Source organism: Crinia signifera, chromosome 1 (assembly GCF_055691185.1).
Source record: "Crinia signifera chromosome 1, ASM5569118v1, whole genome shotgun sequence".
Classification (NCBI taxonomy): Eukaryota; Metazoa; Chordata; class Amphibia; order Anura; family Myobatrachidae; genus Crinia; species Crinia signifera.
Genome location: NC_139217.1, coordinates 208872866 through 208896916, shown reverse-complemented (window position 1 = coordinate 208896916; position 24051 = coordinate 208872866). Strand labels below are relative to the sequence as shown.

General features: G+C 41.1%; 1 protein-coding gene across 7 annotated transcripts in view; it reads left to right on the top strand.

Annotated features, from left to right (window-relative positions):
• The window catches only part of PDE4C (phosphodiesterase 4C), a 652796-nt gene extending 629168 nt beyond the window's left edge, over nt 1-23628 (top strand). For 5 of the 7 annotated variants that reach the window (XM_083179233.1, XM_083179234.1, XM_083179236.1 and 2 more), the window contains 9 exons: nt 1156-1249; nt 1407-1579; nt 1699-1797; nt 2746-2910; nt 8934-9033; nt 14502-14656; nt 18087-18209; nt 19325-19507; nt 21112-23628. In XM_083179233.1, the coding sequence (XP_083035359.1) occupies nt 1156-1249; nt 1407-1579; nt 1699-1797; nt 2746-2910; nt 8934-9033; nt 14502-14656; nt 18087-18209; nt 19325-19507; nt 21112-21705 (1686 nt within the window). In that variant the 3' untranslated portion in view covers nt 21706-23628. The remainder of the gene's footprint in view (nt 1-1155; nt 1250-1406; nt 1580-1698; nt 1798-2745; nt 2911-8933; nt 9034-14501; nt 14657-18086; nt 18210-19324; nt 19508-21111) is intronic. The other 2 variants (XM_083179239.1, XM_083179238.1) reach the window with 1 other exon arrangement.
• Nucleotides 23629-24051: the final 423 nt, after the last annotated feature.

The following is a 24051-nucleotide window of genomic DNA, read 5'->3' as shown; positions in this document are numbered from 1 at the left end:
GTGCTGGATGCATAGGGATCACATATATAAGAGGGAAGACGGAGGGGGTGACCCCCAAATATGTCGCGGGAACCCCGAAGCGACGCACCGGTCCCTGTGGTCCCCCTGAATAGAGTGCTGCAGCCTTCTATTCATAGTAATTGCTGCTGAAGAGGGCAGTGTGCAGGGCTGTACTCTCAGCAGTGCCATATACTCTGCACGGTGCATGCTCTAGTCTTACCACAGCACGGTTCCCATTCATTCAAGTGACAGAGCCGTAAAATGATTCAATATGATATTCTCTCCCTATAGCAGCAGCTCCTCCCCCTCCATATCTATGCAGAACAAATATTGTGATCAGTACATTGTTTATGGAATGTAGCAAAATGATGAAAGTTTCTTTCCTGGAAATAACCTAAAAGGCGTACCATAGGCCAGAAATAAGAGACTATGGGACAGATTTATTATGCCTTGTGAAATGATAAAGTGGCTAGTGATAACGCACCAACCTGCCCTTAACTGTAATTGTACAAACTGGGTTTTAAATATGGAAGTTAGCTGCTGCGCTATCACGTTCCACTTCATCACTTTTCTAGACTATTTAACCTGCACCTATATCTTTCTGTGCTTGTGCAGTGCCTTTGATCTTTCGATTAGTCATTTAAGGATATAAGCCAGTGTGCAGGCTCACTTCCCCGCTCAGTTCGAGAAGCTTCCACTCTGGAAACATTCAAAAAGGGACTCACGACTTTCCTGTTTACCCAAGCATTTCACTAATGTCCCTTGTTAAGTGTGTTTTGTATTTTGTGCTGTAAAAGGCTAATGCAAGCACTTTGAGTCCTATTAGGAGAAAAGTTGTATATAAATAACATTATTGTTATTACACCTAAAGCTACAATATTAAGAGTTATAAGGAACAGATGGCTGCCCTCTGGGCATGCTAAGATTTCGAGCCAGTGTCTGTCTTATAAAACACACTCAGCGCTAGATGAAACTTACAAAGGACCAACGGAAATTTCTCTTTCTTGGCCCTTTAAAAGCTAGAGGCATAGGACACATACCCCCAAAAGCCCCTTTCCTAAAAGCAGGTATGAAATAACTTAGATTACAGTAAATAAGTCATATTGAAGAAGTTTCTCAGATATGTTGCTCATTCCCACCTTTTTCTTCTTTCAGTTTAAGAGGATGTTGAATAGAGAACTAACACACTTGTCAGAAACAAGTCGCTCTGGAAACCAGGTGTCCGAATATATATCTAATACCTTTCTAGGTAAGTGTTTTGCTGTCAGCATTTTTTGATTTACAAATTGTTCTTTTGTTATAGGACATGTATATTTGTGTCTCATCACACATTCTGCCTGACAAGAACTGACATTGTACTTTGCAGTGTAGTGGGAGAGTAGTAAATCATTATTTGCCTCTATTAGATAAGCAGCATGAAGTGGAAATCCCCTCTCCAACTTCAAAAGAGAAAGAAAAGAAGAAGAAGCCCATGTCCCAAATTAGTGGTGTTAAGAAGCTGACCCACAGCTCCAGCTTGACCACTTGCAGTATCCCACGTTTCGGAGTGAAGACTGACAATGAAACGCTTCTAGCGCAGGTGATTGTGGTAGACATTTTTTCCATGTTGTTTTTTTAGACTCTTTCTGGTGTTAAAACCAAATTTAGTTTAGATAACAAATACTCTCATATAAATCCATATTGTTTCTTACATTACAGGAAATAGAAGATGCAAATAAGTGGGGTTTGGATATATTTAAGATAGCTGAATATTCCGGAAATAGGCCTCTAACAGTTATCATGTACTCAATCTTCCAGGTAAGAAAATGCATAGTATTCCACTAGTACTTTAATTGGATCAGATATTATGCAAGAATGCCTACCCTCCCCGAATGGCTGGGAGGCACCCGAAAATCCTCCCCGTCCCCCCGGAAAGGTGGGCAACCCTCCTGGATACCGGCGCCCTCCCTCGCATCTCCCCCCGTGGCAGTGTTAATTTCCCGCAATTCACGGCTTTCTGAGAGTGGGGGGGGCTAAAGATGCAAATGTAGCCACAGCCCCTTCTTGATAAACCTCAAATTGCGGGATCTGCGGGGCTTGATGACGTCCCCGTCATGCCTGCCCCCCAAAGCGCTGCTGACAGTCTCCTCTCTGGGCTCCTCCCGGAGAGGAGACTTTAAAAGTAGGCACCCCTGATATTATGCAGTACTGTACATTGAGGGGGATACAAGCAAATTCAAAGTAATTACCTGAAACATAAAGTAAGGATGGCTCTACCCAACCAATCCTGCGTATAGGTTACTTGCTCCAGGTGAGATACAGCACAATAATTTAAAAGGGCAGAGTTTGGAACACACTGAATAATGTATATTGTCAAAGCAGTTTGTTGCAGCCCTGTGGACATACTGATATGGAATATATATCCTACATTAAATGTGCTAGAGAATGTTGGTGGGAACTGGGAGTTTCTAGTTAACATTTTAGAAGCCGTAATTGTAGTGGAAGATTAAATGACCGTTTGTTTGGAGGGAAAGGAAAACTAAAATGGCATTTTGTGGATTTAGCTGTAAGTATAGAGGGAGGGGTGGGGGTGGAGGTTAGAAAGAGGAATCAAATGTATAAGAAACAAGGGCTCGGTAAAGCAAATGGGGTACAGATGTGCTAGTGGAACAGCGTTGATGTTTGAAGTGAGCTACAGTAGTTTGTCACCTTTGTTCCCAGTGCTTATTACACCTATGTTACATAAATGTTTTCTTTATACCTCAGGAAAGAGACCTCCTTAAAACCTTTAGAATACCTGTGGACACTTTTATCACGTACATGATGACACTGGAGGATCATTACCATGCGGATGTTGCTTACCATAACAACATCCATGCAGCAGATGTGTCCCAGTCCACCCATGTCTTGCTATCTACTCCTGCTCTAGAGGTGAGTTCGTTCTGCTCCTTTGTATGTACGATACATTATTATTTGTGTGGGCTAGGAAAATGTTGACTAGTTCAGTGAATTTTTTTTTTTATTTTTTTTAATAACTCTTTTTAAAAAAAAAGTTTTTTTTTTTTAGTGCTCCAAATGTTGTTTTAGTGTGACTTGGAGTTCTTACTAATGTATATTTTCTCTGTAAAGCGTTGCAGAATATGTGCGTGCTATATAAATAACTGGTAATAAATAAATATTTCAGGATTGCTTACCAATTAACAAGTAGTTGAATTAACTATTTGTCAATGCCCACTTCTACTATGCAATTCACTCCGTATCTGATTTACTCCATGCATATCTTTGTAGCATAGCTTCTGCATCCATCTATCCACAAAAGAATGGCTATGATACAGTACATGAGATCAGTGATGACGTCTTATGCACTATCACTAATGTGTTATTTGCACAACTAGGAGCTCCTCAGTCATTACGGGGGTATACTTGGAGCAGCCCAACCTGTACTTTCCCAGTGTCCCATGCAGTTACTATTGTTTCTTGACAAAGTCGTTAAGGCAGTGGTTCCCAAACTGTGTGCCGTGTCTCCCTGGGGTGCCTCGGGACACTTGCAGGGGTGCCTCGGGTTGGTCGTCCAGGACCAACTCAAATTATTTATGATCAATTATTTCTGGACAAAACCAGTGCTGATGGCTGCCAATCATAAAATGTGTACAATCAGAACCAAATCCTGCCCTTTACTACATAACTGAACCTAAGAAGCACATATAAACACAATCTACTTTATTTGATATATATATTTTGGGGCCTAGGGGTGCCATGGAAAAATTCTGATACTCTAGGGTGCCGTGATTAGAAAAAGATTGGGAACCCCTGCGTTAAGGTGTTAGGACAGCACAAGTGGACTTCCACTGCACAACCCCCTCAAAATCCCCATTAGTCTTTGGAATGAGAACTTTGGAGTGTACAGTATATCACAATGACTGCTTGCAGTCTTCTTGGTAATGAAAATGCCTTGTACAGATTAAAGCTATAGAATGACCAGTGATAGCTGTGAAATTAGGGATAACTGGTTACAGTAGCATTTTAATTGCAATAGCAATGCTCCCAAAATATATAGTTTCTAAAAATTGTGTGAACGATTGGACAAAGAAAAGATGAAAAATGAAAACATTGTTTCTCCTTATGGTTAAAAAACATTGGTACTTCTGTACTTTCACGGCGCCACTAGAAATCGCGGTCATCGCGGGCATTGAATGCACTTAAAAACGGCCGCGACGCGACCGACGCGATGCCCGCGATTTCCCATAGAGATCAATGTTAAATTTCTCAATGGACCCGATTTGACTGTTAAATGCCTCAATTGACACGATTTTTCCATAGGAAACAATGTTAAATGGCCCACAGAGGCCAATTAGCCCCCCTAAAGTGTGAAATGGCCCCCACAATTGTTAACGCCACCCCACGATCAACGCGAACCCGAAGCGTGGCGAGCGCAGCGAGCCCGCGAGGGGCGGCGGTATGCGTCCTACGACCTTTTCATGCCCTACTATCCACTAGGGCGTGGAGTGAGAATAGAATAGTGTGGCGAGCGCAGCGAGCCACCGAGCCCGAAGCGTGGCGAGCGGACGCGGATACCTTCACAGGTAAACGCGTCCCTTCGCGGGCTTCACAGGTATCCTCGTCCCCTCGCGGGGCTCGCTGCGCTCGCCACGCTTCGGGCTCGGTGGCTCGCTGCGCTCGCCACACTATTCTATTCTCACTCCACGCCCTAGTGGATAGTAGGGCATGAAAAGGTCGTAGGACGCGTACCGCCGCCCCTCGCGGGCTCGCTGCGCTCGCCACGCTTCGGGTTCGCGTTGATCGTGGGGTGGCGTTAAAAAATGTGGGGGCCATTTCACACTTTACGGTGACTATTTGGCCTCTGTGGGCCATTTAACATTGTTTCCTATGGAAAAATCGTGACAATTGAGGCATTTAACAGTCAAATCGGGTCCATTGAGAAATTTAACATTGATCTCTATGGGAAATCGCGGGCATCGCGTCGGTCGCGTCGCGGCCGTTTTTAAGTGCATTCAATGCCCGCGATGACCGCGATTTCTGATCTAGTGGCGCCGTGAAAGTAAAGAAGTACCAAAACATTATTTGAAAGCAACATTTAAAGTTATAAGCTTCTATGCAGTATTGAGGATACCTGTGTATGCTTGGTCACATGCACATTGATGCCAGTGTCAGACTTGGGCATGAAGGGGCCACAGTAGGGGTCGGGCACATGCTTAATTCTGATGCTAGTCAGGGTATTTTCTAGACAGTTTAGCTCCCAGTGCGAACAATCAAAAATGATCCCTACTCCCCCTCCCCCCCCCATCATCATATGTAGTTTATAAAGAAACAAAGAAAGGGGTGGCCTGGCTGGCAGTGGGCATTGGCTTGCCAGGAAAGACACAATGAAACATTATGCAGAGTGACTTTAACAAAAGACACCAAACAGACAGTGTACTCATTAAACTTTGTGTTAATTGAAACTGCAATAGAGATGACCTAAAATAGTATAGGAGTCAATTGGCAGTAAATCCCTTTGTCCAGCTGAATGAATGTGACAATAGCTATACTGTATGGCAACTCAATCTCTGATATAATTGGTCACTGTCCCATAGGCAATGGAGCAAATCTCCAAAACCTGCGACGGCACCTCCACCTAGATCTCAGCCCCTGGTGCTAAAGGCAATATATCTTTTTTTGAAAGAGGGAATGTTGTTGATAATATGCAAAACTACAATCGGTGCTTTTCACAAGTGGTATCAGTGCTGCACCCTCTAATCTTGATACAGGTTATATACTTTTTGAAGTTTATTAAGCTGAATCATATTACTATTTCAGATTGGAGATTAGTCATTGTCCTTATACTAGGAGCTATGGTGCTACCACTTTTCAAAATGTTATCTTTCCCCTGTTTCTGAGCCTATTTGTTACTTGGATGATGGTGTAGTTCTGAATAAGGATTAGTGGTACTTATGTATTATCTGGGCTCCCATATTAAATGCACCCCATTTTTTCATACCCCTACTATCCAACTACGCATGGAGTTGATTTTATATAGTGTGGCGAGCGCAGCGTGCCACCGTGCCCGAAGCGTGGCGAGGGGACGCGGTCTCATAAGAAAAACGGGAGCCCAGATATTACTTAAGTACCGGATTAGTCTTTAAAAAAGATGTAGTGATTTGCATCTATCCATTTTGCCTTTTTAAAGATTGTCTGTTTATAAGGGGAACTTTGGGAAACTGCAGACTCCCAATTGTCACCCGTAGGACAATTGGGAATCCACAGTCAAAAGACTGACATGCATTTTTCACATTTTTTCCCAAAACACTAGGGCAGGGATGGGGAACCTTCTTCCCTCCAGCTGTTGTTGAACTGCACATCCCAGCATTCCCTGTTGAACAACGGCTGGAGGGCCAAAGGTTCCCCATCTGTGCACTAGGGCGTGGACGTAGAATAGTATTGTGTGCCGAGCTCAGCGAGCTATATGGTATGATGTGGTATGGTATGGAGTCCATGTCAACTTACGTCGAAATTCGGGACCAAAAAAAATTGTGAAAAGCTCATGTTGACCTTTTGACTGTCGACCTAATGTATGTTGACCTTCATAGTATCGATGCTATGACCCATACCCTGTTGCACAATTTGCTTGGCTACATAGCAATCAAACAGTGAATTAAGGTGTCTGGTTGCTGTCACTTATTAGTTAGTGAGCCCATGACTAATAGCCTGTGGTTTCTGCAAACTTGCAGCTAGATTTAAAGCGGTAATGTTTTAAGGGAAAAACAAACTGCCGTTTCATAAAAATGATGCCAGTGCCCACACATTGCGTAGTGTTCATTCTAGCACCCTCCATCTTTGAAAACCCCATGCAGTTCCTCTTCCTGCCTGGGGTGTCGCTGTCTGCTGTAGTGCTTCTAGCACAGTGTGGTCTGTGTATCAGCACTGATATGCAAACCAGAATTTTGTTAAAAACATCGCAGCAGACAGCGACACCCCAGTCAGGGAAGAGGAACTGCATGGGTTTCCAAAGATAGCAGGTACTAGAATGAACACTACATTGCGGGTTAGGAAATTTCGTCTCTGTTTTTTACCATTCACACATGTAAACTGCATCGGAGATGAATTGTTCAGCCCACATAACCAGTAGTGTATATTATTACACGGTACTTGTTTCCTAGCACGGCGCCCACGATATTCAGTCGTATGGCATTGTATTCAATTTAAAATTGTATACCATTGTATATGGCATACAATGCGATGCGATTTTAAATTGTATAAGCACCCTAATGGTTTTTTTCAATGTTAAATGGTCCCCCTATACAATTTTTAATTGTATATGCACCTTAATAGGTGCTTACAATGTTAAATGCACCCCCATGCCACCGCCACTATCAACGCCAACCCGAAGCGTGGGGAGCGCAGCGAGCCCGCGAGGGGCGGCGGTACGCATCCTTCGACCTTTTCATACCCCCACTATCCACGTCAGCGTGGAATTGATTTTATATAGTGTGGCGAGCCACCGAGCCCGAATCGTGGCGAGCGCATGCGCATTACTTCACATGTATTCCGCGTCCCCTTGCGGGGCTCGGTGGCTCACCACACTATATAAAATCAACTCCACTTGGGTAGTGGGGGTATGAAAAGGTCGGAGGACGCGTACCACCACCCCTCGCGGGCTCGCTGCACTCGCCACGCTTCGGGTTGGCGTTGATAGTACGGGTGGCGTGGGGGTGCTTTTAACATTGTAAGCACCTATTACGGTGCTTATACAATTATTTATCTTATAGGGGGCACATTTACCATTGAAAACACCCGTTAGGGTGCTTATACAATTTAAAATCGTATACCATTGTATATGGCATACAATCAATGGTATACAATTTAAAATTGTATAACATCGGCTAACATCGCATCGCATACCATCGTATGCCGGGACCCAGGCATTCACTGCACCCGATCGTGCATATGTAATGATCAGGTGCAGTGAATATATGAATATCTAATGAGCGGCTCAAGAGCTCCGGCCCCCTGCTGGCTGCTCTGTGTAAAAAAAAAAAAAAAAAAAAAAATTTTAATTAAATATACAGGTCGAGTATCCCGTATCCGAATATCCGTTATCCGAATTATTCCGAAATACGGACATTCCAGAAAGTGAAAAAAACATTTTATTTTGCTAAAAACTCACTGGGGACATATGTAACAGCATCACTGGGGACATGATATGTAACTGGCACTATATATGTGCAAGACAATGATTGCTTGGCATTCAAATTCAGTGCTGAGATAGTACACACATTTTGTTTCACGTTTTGAAACCTTGTTTTTTGAACAATTAAAATATGTTTGTGTGTATTTTATGTGGTAATAAAATATATTTGTGTGTATATTATGTGTTTACACAGCATAAATGCAAGATACTTCAAAATACATCATTGAAATATTAAAATATTCCGAAATACGGAATAATCCGTTATCCAAAATTCTCCTGGTCCCGAGCATTTTGGATACGGGATACTCAACCTGTATATTCATGTGTTATGAGCACATGAATAAAAATAACATGCCACTTCACAGAAAGAAAATCCAGATTTTTTGACACCAAAATTAAAAAAAAAACCTTTTAGTTTAAAAGTTTACATTCCAGTTCTCCATGAAAAGATGGAGAATTGCTACACGGAGAGACACGGCGAAAATCACTTAAAAAGACGGCGAAAATATCACATTGAATAGGGTGGTTCACTTTTGGAGAGCAAAATGCTCCTTCCAACGCGAAAATAGCACAAACTCGCCATAAAACACTGCAAATTTTTCTCATTGAATACTGCCCAGAGAGGGGAAGGGGTATAAGCTGTGTGATTGATAAGATAACCTGTTCAGCTTGAATTGTATTTTGAAGGTAAAGTGGAGCCAGAGTAGGGTTTGCAAGAGAGTGGTATTTTGCATTATAAATGAATGATTATTTTTTGCTTTTACAGGCTGTGTTCACTGATCTAGAAATCATGGCTGCAATCTTTGCTAGTGCTATCCATGATGTGGATCACCCTGGAGTGTCAAATCAGTTTCTTATAAATACCAGTAAGTGGGGACACGGGGATGGCTAATAATGATATATGTGACATGACCTATGTAGCTCCGTGATCTGTATCCATTCAGGCGTCAGCTGTTATATACCCAAAGCACACACACACACACACACACACACACACACACACACACACACACACACACACACACACACACACACACACACACACACACACTCTGTACTGACGTATATACTTATTCCAAAGCAGAATGGACTTCTGGATAATTCAATTTACATGGCATTTTCAGTATCAGGGTCTGATTTTCCACAAGGCAACCTAGGCGCTCCTACTCCCTTTGATGTTCTTTGTTAAGATAAGAAATGCTTGAACGCCAAATGGTTTCATCCTGTGTATGTGGGCAATCTGTTTACATTCATTGTGACACAGGTAATAAGGCTACATCCAAATGACCTAGAGCCTGATTCAGATTTGTACACATTGCTGATGTCATGCAGCTGAGCATTTATTGGTAGACTGTGCACGGACCAAGGTACTCTATCTATGCCGCATACAATCAGCATCAAAAATACTGTGGCTTTAAGCCTGGAACTCTTCATATATTGAGCAGAGTAAGTGATTATGCCCTGAAATCCAAGGCCACATTAGGGTTAAATAGTCTCTCTGTTTCTTTATGTAAAACACTGGTGGGTGGCTGTGTAAATGCCATACCCGAAGTTCCTTCTTTTGAAAAATATGTTCAGATATGTCTGGTTCTCACATCTCAGCCGTGAAATAGTCCATCACAAGTTGCAGCTGAAGTTCTACAGTTTGCCTGTATCGGCTGTGTCAGTAGGAGCTGTAAGCTTTGCTCTCATTATACAAGTTTTATCAAGATATCTAGTGGGGCCTGTGGCTTAAGCCCCATACACACTATAGCTCTGGTTCCCATCCTTTTTTTTCTAACCCGTGCCCCTTGATTAGGATTTTCATTTATGAGTACCCCCTCCTCTCATTTCAAATATCCACAGTACTTACCAGTGGAGTAGAAGTGAGCGGAATGTCCTTATATTAAGGAGTAATGTGTGGTCAGGAATCAGGTCCATCTGTGTCTAGCCATAGGCTGTGTACTGCTCCTCAGGTTACTGCTAACACCTGTAGGAGTAAGGCTGCTGATTACTCCACCTCGCTCAGAGCGGAGCAGATAGTCACTGATGTCTGGGGGCAGCGCAGGTAGCTCCCAGTGGATTACTGGTCAGACAAAAGCATGAGGATGCATTGACGATTCTGCAGACGGAAGCGTTTCATCTTCTCAGCATTTTGGAGACTTCTTTTTCTTCCTCAATTACCAGTATTATTTTTAAGTATCCCCAACTGGTCTGCAGCTTACTCCCAGGGGGTACAAGTGCCCCAGGTTGGGAAGGGAACCACTGCACTAGAGGATATTTAGAACAAGATCACTTGAAAGGGCCTTCTGTGGGATAATGTTCACAATACAGTCTAGTGTGTACACTCAATATTGTTAACGATGTGTGCTCCCACCCGTCGTTATCGATAGAAGAAGTTTTCACATGCAGGTCAATTTGGCTATATAGCCAAACGATCTGCCTGTTCAGCGCGTCACGGTGACATCACTGAATGATGTAGTTTACAAATATCGTTCAGTTTTTACATGCAATATCGGGACCAGTGGCCAATATTGTTAATTATAACAGCCTCGGCCTTTGTCTTTACATGTAAGTTTAGGTATTGGGATGCTGTGCTGTGGACTAATCTAGTAGTGGGGCTGCTTTACGTGTGTATGGCGTTTTTATTTCTGTAGCAAATGTAAGCTTCATTCTTAGATTTCTTTTATGTCAAAATTTGTATCAAACTGTTCATTGTGTGTATCTGGAACTTCTGTTTAATTAAGCCCATAATATAAAGTACAAGCAGATCCAAAATCATAAATGTTTACATTCACAATTGTATCCAGATTCCCTTATGACAGCATAAGTTATTCTTCATTGCATGCACGTGATGCAAAGCTCTTTTCCTTTACTGTAAACTGTTTTAGTCTCAAATGCCTACAACATGCTACATGGCATATATGACACGTGTCTCGGTTTCAACATCTCTTGTGCATAGGAATCTGGTGGTACAGAGAGTAAAGCTGTTTACGCGCTAGACAATATTTTGTAACCATATTATCGTGTACATCGTCTAGTGTGTACACACAATATCGTAAATGATTAATGCTCCTGCAGGTCATTAATATTCCCCTGTGGTATGAAAATTCATCCAAATCTGACTACATCATCATCAAGGACTGCATGTTGAGCAGGGGTCCTGGTGATGTCTGAACAATATCGTTAACTATCTCGTTCAGTGTATATGTGCTACATCCTTCATCCGGGAGCACCGCCAGTATCGAACAATATTTGCAGTGCCATGCACCGCATAGTTTGTACCCAGCTTAATAAAATTGTCACTGGTCTCTGTTTACATTTCTTGAGAAATTACAGCCATTGCCAAAAGTTTTAAAAATGACACAGGTATTTGTTTCACAAAGTTTCCTGCCTCTGTTTTTATGATGGTAATTTGCATATACTGCAGAATGTCATGGAGATCGATCAGATGAAGTGCAATTAATTGTAAAGTCTCTTTGCCGTGGCAATGAACTTAATCCCAAAAACAGCATTTCCACTGCATTTCAGCCTTGCCACAAAAGAACCAGCTGACGACATATCAGTGATGCTCTCATTAACACAGTTGAGACTTGAAGCTTTCGAAGGACGGTGCTGCTTAAAATCATTGTTCTTCTTTTGTTAGCCATGGTTAACTGCAAGGAAACATGTGCAGACATCATTGCTTTTTACAAAAAGGGCATACAGGCAAAGATATTGCTGTACGTAAGATTGCAACTCACCAAACATTTATCGTATCATCAGGAACTTCCAACAGGAGATGCTCAATAGTTGTGAAGAAGGCTTCAGGGTGCCCAAGAACGTCCAGTTAGGGCCAGGACCCTCACCTAAAGTTAATTCCACTGCAGAGCTTGCCCAGGAATTACAGCAGGCATGTGTGAGTGCCTCTGCATGCACATTGAGATGAAGAAATTTGAAGGATGGTCTGGTGTCAAGAAGGGCAGCAATAAGGCCACTTTTCTCCAAGAAAAAACAGACTGATATTCGACAAAGTGTACAGGGATAGGACTACTGGGGAAAGTAATTAATTGGGCCAGATGCACTAAGCTTCAAAAGAGATAAAATGGAGAGTGATATACAGACAGCCAATCCGCTCCTGTCTGACATTTTTCAAACACAGTCTGTAACATGGCAGGTAAGAGCTGATTGGCTGGCTGTTGATCACTCTCCATTTTATCACTTTTGAAGCTTAGTGCATCTGCCACTTTGTCTCTAATGAATCCTCTTTTTGATTGTTTGGTGCATCTTGCAAAATACTTGTCTGGTGAAGGAAAAGTGAGCGCTACCAGTAGTCCTGTGTCATACCAACAGTAACGCATCCGGAGATCATTTATGTGTGGGGTTGTGTCTCAACCAAGGGAGTGGTCTTTCTCACAATTTTGCCTCCAAACAAATCCATCAGTAAAGAATGGAACCAAAATCCCCTCCAGGAGAAACTTCTCCAAACCATCCTTGAACCGTTTGGTGATGAACAAAGCCTTTCCAGCATGATGGAGCAATTTACTATAAGGCAAAAGTGATAACTAAGTGGCTCAGGAAACCAATCCTTTACAGTTTTGGTCCATGGTCAGGAACTCCCCAGACCTTAATCCCATTCAGATCAATACTCAAGAGGCTGGTGCACAAACAAAACCCCATAAATTCTGACAAACTCCCGGCATTGATTAGGCAAGAATGGGCAGCTATCAGTCAGTATGTGGGCCAGAAGTTGATTGACAGCATGACAGGACAACAATATAAATATATATATATATAATCTTTGAATAAACTTAATGTGATTTTTCAATAAAAGTATTTGGCACTTCTGAAATGCTTTCATTTTTTTCTTCAGTATACGTTATTCAGTAACATCTGACTAAAAGGTCTAAAAGCAAACTTTGAAAACCAATACCTCTCAAAACGTTTGGCCATGGCTGTATGTAAAAAGGATGCAGTGTATTGTGTGAAATGCATTATGAAGGGGGAATGATTATACACACACACACACACACACATCTATCTATCCTGCAATATGCCGGCACTCTGTCCTTAGACTCCAACTTTGATTGGGTGCACTTTAAAATCTTCAATAAATCCTTCCCAAAAAGGCAATCCAACACAGCATAAATAATCAAAGAAGCTTTTAGTTTGGCAACGTGGACATTACCAAATACCAGTATTTTCGGGGACACAGCCCCATTATCAGGTTATGTATCCACACCAACAGATACAAGCTTCTTTGATTATTTATGTTGTGTTGGAGTGCCTTTCTTGGGAAGGAGATAGATAGATATATATATATATATATATATATATATATATATATATACCATTATCATGTGGCCTTACACTGGGCTATTAAGCCCAGACATATATGGTACTGTTAATGGGATGGGTTTGGGAGTGTGGTGCCCCCTGTGTTGGTAGGGCTGGTCTGCTCCAGGTTAGCACACCCTAACACTTTATTAATACTTATTTTCTCCTATCACATTGTATATATTTTTTATTTTAATCACACCTTCACCTCCCTACATAGCACTTATGTGCTTCTTATTAACCCCTACTAATTTTCATTTGTGTGCTGCCCTGGAGTACTCAGCCTGTGTCGGCATGTTGGGGGCCCACACCCCAGACCCATACCCAGTATTAGGGACCCCCAGTGACAGAGATGCCTTGACGTACGGCCTGGGGGCTTAGCCCTATATCTGCAGATATGTGCAACCAAGATCTCTGTACTATCTGCAATTGGGATACAACATGTTTTTTTCGTAGACAGAATTACCCCTCCCTTTTGGCACCTGAGTGACACACCTCTGATTGAGCAGCTTACCAACAAAAGTGTTGTGATTATATATAATCTATCACTTGGACCAAATTCTAATAAGTGCAAGATTTTCAAAGTGGGGCTTCCAAGATTACTTTTTCACATTGCTTTCACTCTCTTGTGGAGATGTCTCAGATCTTTCCTAGAGATCGTGGAGAAGTTGCCAATAGCAAATGATTCTAGATATCCTTTATTTTACATAACCTATGGAATGGCAATCTGCTTCTATAATTGTCACCTCCTGTGCTAGGTTAATGGAAGCTATGCATTGTTTCTTCACTTTCTCTTTGAAAGGTTTGATACATCGCTCCTTCAGTGTCTTTGTAGAGGATGACACAGACTTCCTTTCTCACAAATGCTTATGTATGCTATTTTCTTACACTAAAGCCATATACGCGCAACATGATTGTTTTATAAAGATACCACTCAGAAGGGCCCTTCTGCCTACCTGGCGCCGTTAGTCGGCTAGTCTATAATTCTCTATTCTATTGTGTACCTCCTCATTTATATTTGTTTTATTTTTTATTTCAGACTCTGAGCTGGCATTGATGTACAATGATGCATCTGTCCTAGAGAACCACCATCTTGCAGTAGGATTTAAGCTCCTCCAAGAAGAGAACTGTGACATATTCCAAAATTTGACCAAGAAGCAGCGGCAAACATTAAGGAAAATGGTCATTGACATGGTATGTCTGGGATCACACATCCAAAAGTCTCATAGTCTCATATTCAAATGAGAATATGCGTATCCTGTGTCCTGTTAAAGTTATTTACATATATTCATTCAGCTTAGCCTGACTAATACAGGAGGATAAACTAAAGGAAAATAAAGGTACCTGCATAGGAATTGCAGTTCCTTCTCAATGCATGCATTCTGTCTGCATATGATCCCTGTGATTGGTCAGTGTTAAAAACTATGAACTTTTAAAACTCTAATGAATTTGTTTAGTGCAGAGCATGTATTACATAGTTATGTAGGCTGACACAGGTCACACATCCGCTAGGCTTCCACAGTTACAGGGGTAGAAACAGATGCTGTGAGTGGTCATTTTATTCTGGAAAGTATAATGATGAATACAGTGCATCAGGTTCTATTACTTTTATCGAGTATTTTTTTTCCCCCTTTTATGGGATTCAGAATTTTTTTTTTTTCAACTTTAATAAGATGTGATGGTAGAATAGATAGATAGATAAATATATATAGATGAATGAGTTATTCTGTGTTCATGCCTTTATCATGTATTAATTATTAAACAAGTCAGGTCTGCCCGGAGAAGGCTAAATGAGTGATTGGATTTGTGCCCCAGTGTTTTGTTCTGTTCTGTAATACTATGCTTTATAGTGTGTGTGTGTGTGTGTGTGTGTGTGTGTGTGTGTTTGTATTAGTCAACATATATTACATTGAAAACATATGACTGATGGGAAAATATTAAACAAATTATTATATTTATATACTAAGATAAAATCATACCCAAAGCCAAACATGGCCATGCTTGATTGTCTTCTGCAACACAAACTTATGGACATCTATAGGATAATCTAGGTTTCCTTACATGGGCACTTGCATACTCTTAATAGGGCATACACACAGGGAGATTTAAGCTTTATTTCTAAGCAATCTGGTTAGATCGCTTAGACATTAAGCACAAATCGCTCAGTGTGTATGCTCTGATGGCGATGCTCAGTCCCATGCATCACTATCGCTAGATCATTCAAGCCTGCAGTAAATACCTAGTTATGGCCAGTGTTCACCTCATATACTGAATGCAAGTGACACAAGATTTATTAATTAACATGATCTAATAGGCTAATCCCTAACAGTGAAATGGCTTGTTATCATAGATGTAATATTATTTACATAGCTAACATTACTACAGTATAAAGACAATGTGGGGTCACCCGCATGGGGGCTCTCATATGATACAGATAGCGGATGTGATTTTATCTTTAATGAAACAATACATTTTGTGACACGTAACCTCTACTTAACCAAAAAGTTCTTTTGAGTTAAAATTCCTGTTCATTTGGTATTATTAGATATTGTTTCCAATATGTATCTTAACAATTATAGGAAGTGAAATGTTGTAGGATAGAATAACTATCAAAATAAACAGTATCAATTATAGAATAACATTGGGGTTTATTCTAGTTCATTCTTTCTGACAAAATCCTTCTTAGATGGACAAAACCATGTGCACTGCAGGGGGACAGATGTAACATGTACAGAGAGAATTAGATTTGGGTGAGTTATTTTGTTTCTGTGCAGGGAAAATACTGACTGCATGATTTTACACTTCAATATAGATCTCACTTTGAAGAAAAACCCCACCCAAATCTAATTCTCTCTGCACAAGCTACATCTGCCCCACCCGCAGTGCACATGGTTTTGTCCATCTAAGAAGGATTTTGTCAGAAAGAATGGACTAGAATAACCCCCATTGTGACAACGTACACTCCAAAACAGCCTAATGATAAAAGCACTGTGTACATCATCACTGCAGTCACTTCCATTTCCTGTCTACACCTCTTACTTACTCTTAAACTATTTTTTTTTTTAAGTTTAGTGTGTGTGTGTGTGTATGTATGTATGTATTTATGTATGTATGTATATGTGTGTGTGTGTGTGTGTGTGTGTGTGTATATGTATGTATGTATGTATATATATGTATGTATGTGTATATATATATATATATATATATATATATATATATATATATATATATATATATATATATATATATATATATATATATTATAGACATTTGAGACTATAGTGTGTAAGAAATATATTCTTATTTTTAGTGCTTATTAAATAAAAAATGTAATTTCCAAGAAATAAATGTAATTCCCAATGTAAATAAATAATAATGAACCAACAGAGAATAAATCTGGTCATCCTCATTCTAAGCATCCCCACACACTGGGAGATTTCTGCTTAATTTCTATGCATTCTCCATCCCAATCAACCACTGTTTGATATATTACATGTATAGCTAATGGGAAATAAAACATAAGAGTAGTGCCGCCAGTTTGGTATTTTTATGGACAGTATATTACAGGGCTTTCTGGATTGTGGAGCCATGGTAATCCTGTATGGGGGTTGAACATATTTTAAGACAATATTCACTAAGTCACTCTACATCACTGTTCTTTGTCCTTCAGGATGTGACCTTGAAGTGTTTGTTTTTCTGTAAGGCTGGCGTTATTTTCACTACTGAAGATGCAGTTTTAAGAATTCTGTGATCAATATATGTTGTCCGATCTGGTGGATTGGACCAATGTATCGTTCACATCGGCCGGTGTGTACGCCCTACTACGTGCACCTGCCTGTTTGACACATTGGGGGAAATGTACTAATATGGGAATTAGACTTCACATGTGATGTTGCTATGGGCAACCAATCAGATCCTGTCTACTATCTTATAGAGGGTGCTAAATAAATAAGAAGTATATTCTGATTGGTTGCCCATAGCAACATCACATGTGTAGTCTAATTCCCATCTTAGTAAATTTCCTCCACTGTGTCCTTTGAAGAAGGTATCACCGAGACACAATGCGTCTGGATGTTGCCACTGAATGATATAGTGCTTTATTATGCGCAACATCGTTCAGTGTGTATGGCCAACCAACATAACAGATCCGGGATCATCGTGTGTGTGTGTTTTTGTTTGTTTCATTTGATACTTATAGTTGTGGTGATCATCAAGGCACAGGAAATGGTGTACACAAAAGTAAAATGTTTAGTCCCCAAAATAATTTATATAATGCATAACTATATTCTCGTAAACTACAAACTAGAACATACTGTAGGTAAAACTTGAAGCACTAGAATCTTACTAAACACAGTCAAGAACATATGTATAGTGAACGCTGCAATATTGTTATGATCAATCCATTCTGGAATCAAGATGAGGTTCTTAGTGCACATGCTATTCAAATTTTCTGGTGGCTGTATTGGTGACATCGTACAGATCAGTACCTTTATATAAATTTCATTAGTGGAATTGACCTTTTCTGTTGCAGTGTTGATTTTAAGTATATTTAGAATTATGTATAGTACAGATCCCAGATTTCTATTTTTGGGCTTTGTGGGCTAAATGAACCCTCTTCCTCTAGGTACTGGCTACAGATATGTCCAAACACATGAATCTATTGGCTGACCTGAAGACTATGGTGGAAACTAAGAAAGTGACCAGCTTGGGAGTCCTGCTGCTGGATAATTACTCTGATCGCATACAGGTAACACAAAAGGGGCTGTTGTCTATTATTGGGATAAAAACAATTAGCAGAACATTGGTTATTTTCTACCTTAGTCAAACAAAAGCACGTTTATATTTTGCAGCACTGCATTTGTGGGACAGCAGTGTACACCCACCCAGCTGTCTCTAATCAGACACCACCTATCACATATAATGAGGCCAGTTAAGGGGGTATGCAATGTGCCACCGCTATTTCTGATGTGGGAAATAGCGGCGGCTCCCTATTCAATGCTGTCAACGACAGCATTGATGCGGGATCACGGCAGAACGGGCCCAACTTCAGAAGCTGTTGGACCCGTTCTGGCGATAACGGCTGTGGATTGTCATTATCCGGGCCGCAAGATCAACAATCCACGGCCGTTTTCGCGGCCATGCCCCCTTTGCGTCCATCGGCAAGTGGGACATTGAATCCCGTCTGACAGGATCACGGCTGTCGGCGGGGATCGACAGCCGTGATCCCAGATTGCAGTCTCCCTTCCCACACTAACTGTCCATTTAGGTCCACTTTTTTTGGGGGGGGGGGATGGGGGGTTGGGTTCAGGGCACTGGAAGGTTTTTCCACTGCAGTGTATTTTAGGGGCCACCACTTCGAGCAGATGCATCCTTGGCAAAACCAGGTATTGCGCTTTATGCCTAGACTTGGTGGGACCCCTCCAAGCTAATAATACTACTCTGGACCAGGGACTCTTTTTGCTTCTGCCATGTTTTACAGCTTTTTTACATATATTTATGGAAACTGTTTTTGATTTTGCAAAGTTTTTGAACTTGTCCTTACAAAAGTACATTAAATTAGTTTGAATAATAACCTATATTTGACTGAATTGTCTAGGAGTTATTCTGTTCAGCCACACAGCGACTGATCCTCAGGATGTAAAGCTGGCTGCATTCCAAGGCCGAGCAGGCACATCTCATTAGTCTCTATTAGTGTAATTAGCAGATCACTGCACACACTGCCAAACAGCAGCCATCTGCTGACTGCAAAGAGGATCTGATAGATCTCTATCAGATGATTCTTGGATTTGGTGATCTCTGTGCATGTATGTTTAGAATTCTGGGAGGATAGAGTAGATGTGAATATCTTTTCTCTCTGCTTAGGTCCTTCAAAATATGGTCCACTGTGCAGACCTCAGCAATCCCACGAAACCATTGGAGCTATATCGCCAGTGGACAGACCGGATCATTGTTGAATTCTTCCACCAGGGTGATCGGGAGCGGGAAAAGGGAATGGAGATCAGTCCTATGTGTGACAAACACAATGCTTCTGTTGAAAAATCACAGGTACAAGACACATTTTAAATGTAAAGGGTCACACAAAAATACACTTGGTACTAACGAGTCGGACCACAGCATGGCATGCCTAGAAGGGCTGTTTGATGCGCAATGAGGCTAGATGTATATGAGCACATGTATTTTCTCATTCCTTAACCCATTCAGTGGCACTCCCCAGAATTTTCCGGGTTATGCTCCAGTGCGCAGACTGGTAAAACCTGGAAAATTCTCGGAGCGCCACTGCCTGGACTCCCTCCTGCGGGGCAGTGATGCTGAGATCAACGCAGCAGTCAGCTTCAGCCGCTGCCCAACCCTGCCTCCTTTCCCTGGCTGTGTGGGGCGTGACCTTGTTAGCATGTTCAGCGGCGCTGCCCAGACCCAAGTTTTTTTTTTTTGTTTTTTTTTAAGAGAGTGCTCCCCTGAAAAATATCACCCAGTTGGGGGGGGGAGGGCGTGAACCCTTAAAAATACACTGAAGGGATTAAAGTTACATTCAAACAATACCTTAAACCAGTGGTCCCCAAACTGTGTGCCGTGGCACCCTGGGGTGCCCTGGGTTGGTGGTCCAGCACAAATTCAATTTGTTTATGGTCAATTTAATAGGCAAAAGTAGTGCTTGTGGCTTCCAATAGTAAAATATGTTTGCAAACAGAAGTGAATCTTGTCCCTCACCTCATAACAGAACCTCAAGATGGCCTATAAAGACAATTTACTTAAAAAAAAAATTCTGAGTTGTACAGTAAGAAACTTTTGGCTTAGGGGTGTCTGGAAATAAATTCTGCTCTACTTAGGTGCCGTGATTTTAAAAAGTTTGGGAACCACTGCCCCTAAATAAAACCCCATAAAAATGAGGTGTTTCAAGTCATATGGCACCCACTTCTGCAGGGATGCAGTTACAATCCCGGCGGTCGGGATCCCGGCGTTCAGAATCCCGATGCCGGAATCCCGACCGCCGAAATGCCGACACTTTCTCCCTCCTGGGGTGTCCACGACACCCCTGGAGGGAGAATAAATTAGTGTGCCGAGCATAGCGAGGCACCGGGCCCGCTGCGTGGCGAGCGCAGCGAGCCCGCAAGGGGGGGGGGGCGATCCACGTTCCCCCCTTGTCGGCATTTCAGCTGTCGGGATTCCGGCGTCAGGATTCTGAACACCGGGATCCCGACCGCCGGGATTCAATACTGAATCCCTTCTGCATTGTGCCACTGGCTTAGTTTCCGATTAGGCACAAGCACTTGGATGCTTGTTTTATTACTGTAAGTACAAAATATATCTGTTGTACAATACCATATGCAATCCTGAGTGGAGTGTGGATGCAGTCTGCCCCTGAAAGCAGTTTTAATACATATGTGTTCATAATTAATTAATTCATTAATTTTTTGTTATTATATTATTTTAAGTAGCCCAGTCACCAAATTAGGGTTTATAACCAAACAATGGAAATAATAAAATTGGGCAGTGGGATGGAGTATACTGTAGTGGCTAAGGGAGCGGTGGCAAATGTTGGATATCCAGCTTTTTAACAAATAATTTGGGACGGAAGTTAGGCAGTGAGTGTAATGTACGAGTGCTATATTATTTTATATTAAAGACTTTACCATTGCTTTTCTCTTCAGGTGGGTTTCATTGACTACATTGTGCATCCTTTGTGGGAGACTTGGGCAGACTTGGTACATCCTGATGCCCAGGAAATTTTGGACACATTAGAGGACAATAGAGAGTGGTATCAGAACATGATAGCTCAGAGTCCGTCACCTCCCCCTGAAGACCAAGATCTGGACAGGGGTAGCTCAGCAGGAGACAAGTTCCAGTTTGAACTGACCCTGGAGGAAGAAGGAGAATCTGATACTGAGCAGGATGATACAGAGAGTCCAATTGATGAGGAAAACAGTGACTCAAAGACCCAAATTACAGATGAATCAGCCCAGGGTAGTGATGAGGCCGATCAGCCTTCTCCAGGCGACACATGCAGGAGTGTTTCCACCAAGCTTGACCGTTTAGAACTCCCATCCAAGAACACTCTAACCAAACAGAAAAGAGTCTTGAACTTTGATAACCTGAAATTAATGTCAGAAAGGACACTACCACAAAGGGACACTGGTACCACGAGGGCTGCACCTGCTAACATGGCCAAGCAGGAGACCATGGGCAAAGCAGAAGTCTGTTTGGACCAAGAGGGAAACATCACATATCTTCCATTAGGAACGTAACATCAGATTGTCGCACCACTGTTTTATTTGTATCCACGCACACTTTGCATTTTATTTTTGTGGAGGAGGGTTGGAATTTTTTATGAAAACAAAGTATTTAAAAGAAAAAAAAAATGACCGAACTGATCTAAGAAACATCTTGTTGCCAAAATCAGTGGAACTGCATGGGAAAGCATGGTGAAATGTCACTTGGGTTTTATCTAATGTTTATTGTTGGCAGAGGGGCAATGACTTACAGATGCCGTGCTGCCAGCGGGTACCTGGTCTTTCTGATAGGAGGGGCTAAAAGGGAAACTATAGCTAAAATATTTGCAGTATTACAGTGATGTGTAAAAGTCTGAATACCTTAGCACAGGCTTTTGCTACCTGTGACTCTCTAGCTGCTATTGAACTACATGACCAAGCATGCCCTGCAAGCACTGGGGGTTTGTAGTTTAACGGCAGATAAGAAAGCTGTAGTTCGCCTGTGTCTGCCTTAACACAACTTTCCACTCTGTTTCCTGAAGAACAACACATGTGATAACGATGTATGTAAACGGGTACACCTATAGCTATGAATGTAAGAAGATCCTCATTAACTTGGGCGCAGCTTATATTTTAGTTATAGTTTTCCTCTTGTTATTGCCGTGTGTAATAATAATGGCTCTGATGTTGAATGCCGGCATCCAATGTATGGAGTTGCTTGGAAGTGTGTTAAACATACGTAAAGTTAAAGGTGGTCTATCTGATTTAATTAATACTACTGCTTTGCATCTAGTGGTCAATGCCAATATTTGGTAGATTGGAGAGCCTGGCATCAAAGAGCAGAGGTCTGAAATCTGCATTCAAGGAGACCTAGGAAGCTTCCTACCAATTTAGCTCTTTGGGAACAATATCATAACTTATACATTTGAACACCTGCTGTTTAGTAAAAAAATACCCCTTTTTTAGTCTGAAGGTTAAATTTGCAATGGGTTACTCAAGACTCGCATAGATCTTCCAAGCAACTACAAACATTAGGATGTTGATCTGCTTTCCGTATAACAGAGATATATATAATATATATATATATATAATCTTGACAGAACTTCTTGGACTGAGTTCTGTGTCTCCTAGCCAGGCGTGTTTTACTTGTGGTCACCATAAGGCATAATACATGGCTGAGCATGTCTGGGTCTTCGATAGCACTGAATTAATATTGGCGTTTGCATTCTGTATGTGCTATACGGTATCAGAGTTGCATTCTTCTTTGATACAAAGCCTCGACGGATTATGCATAACATGGGTCTTTGCCTTTATTTTTCCATGTTAAAAACTTTCCTGTTAATGGAATGTTGGGGGGAACAGGTGTTGTCTACACGTGTAACATTCATGTAGGGACACCAGATTTTCTAAACCTCAGGGTATGGTGGAAATGTTGTATGTATGTATTGACAGATTGATGTGTAGCAGTCAGCTGACGGGTGTTCTTAATTTTTTAACGCAAATGTGACACAAGGTGGAGAGATTAAATTATTCTAGGAAAACTATTTCAGAGAATTGGAAAGTTAAAGGAAATGTAGCAACTAATTATTTGTGGGCTCATTTGAATATATAAACTTGGTTCAATATTGGATTGGTAGTCAGATAAATCTTTAGATTTGGAGTTTCCAATGAAAATACTCAAACTGCAGTGTGAACTATTTATTAAAGGGGACAATTTTTATAATTTTTTTTTTTTTTATCAATCTGGGGGGTAAATGTATAAAGCTGTTATAAGAGTGCAGAAGTTGCCCGTGGCAACCAATTAGCACTGAAGTAACATTTATCATTTGCATTCTACAAAATTATACAGCACAGCTGATTGGTTAACATGGGCACTTTATCCACAGTTTCATACATTTAGGGGGAAATTTACTAAAGGAAATTTGTAAAAAAATAGGTGTATTTGTATCCAGAAATACACTTATTTTTGACATTTACTATCCTGAAAATACGGCTATTCGTATTGATAGCACATCAATACGACTACGAATTGCCGTATTTTCGGGATAGTAAATGTCAAAAATAAGTGTATTTCTGGATACAAATACACCTATTTTTTTACAAATTTCCTTTAGTAAATTTCCCCCTGAATCCTCTATATCCTGTGGCCTCTAATGATAGCAAGCTAGTAAATACATAATTATCAAATGACGGTACTCACATCTCAGGATGGCTACAGGAGATTGGATACCAAGGAAAATAATTTATATTCAGATAAATTATAAATCTATATATCTTTTTTTACTTTTTTAAATTTATTTATTCTGTATCTATAGCTAAAAGCCAAGCCTTGTTTCTGCAAGGTTCCAGGTGAATGCTCAGAAGTGGTCTGACAAACTGAGC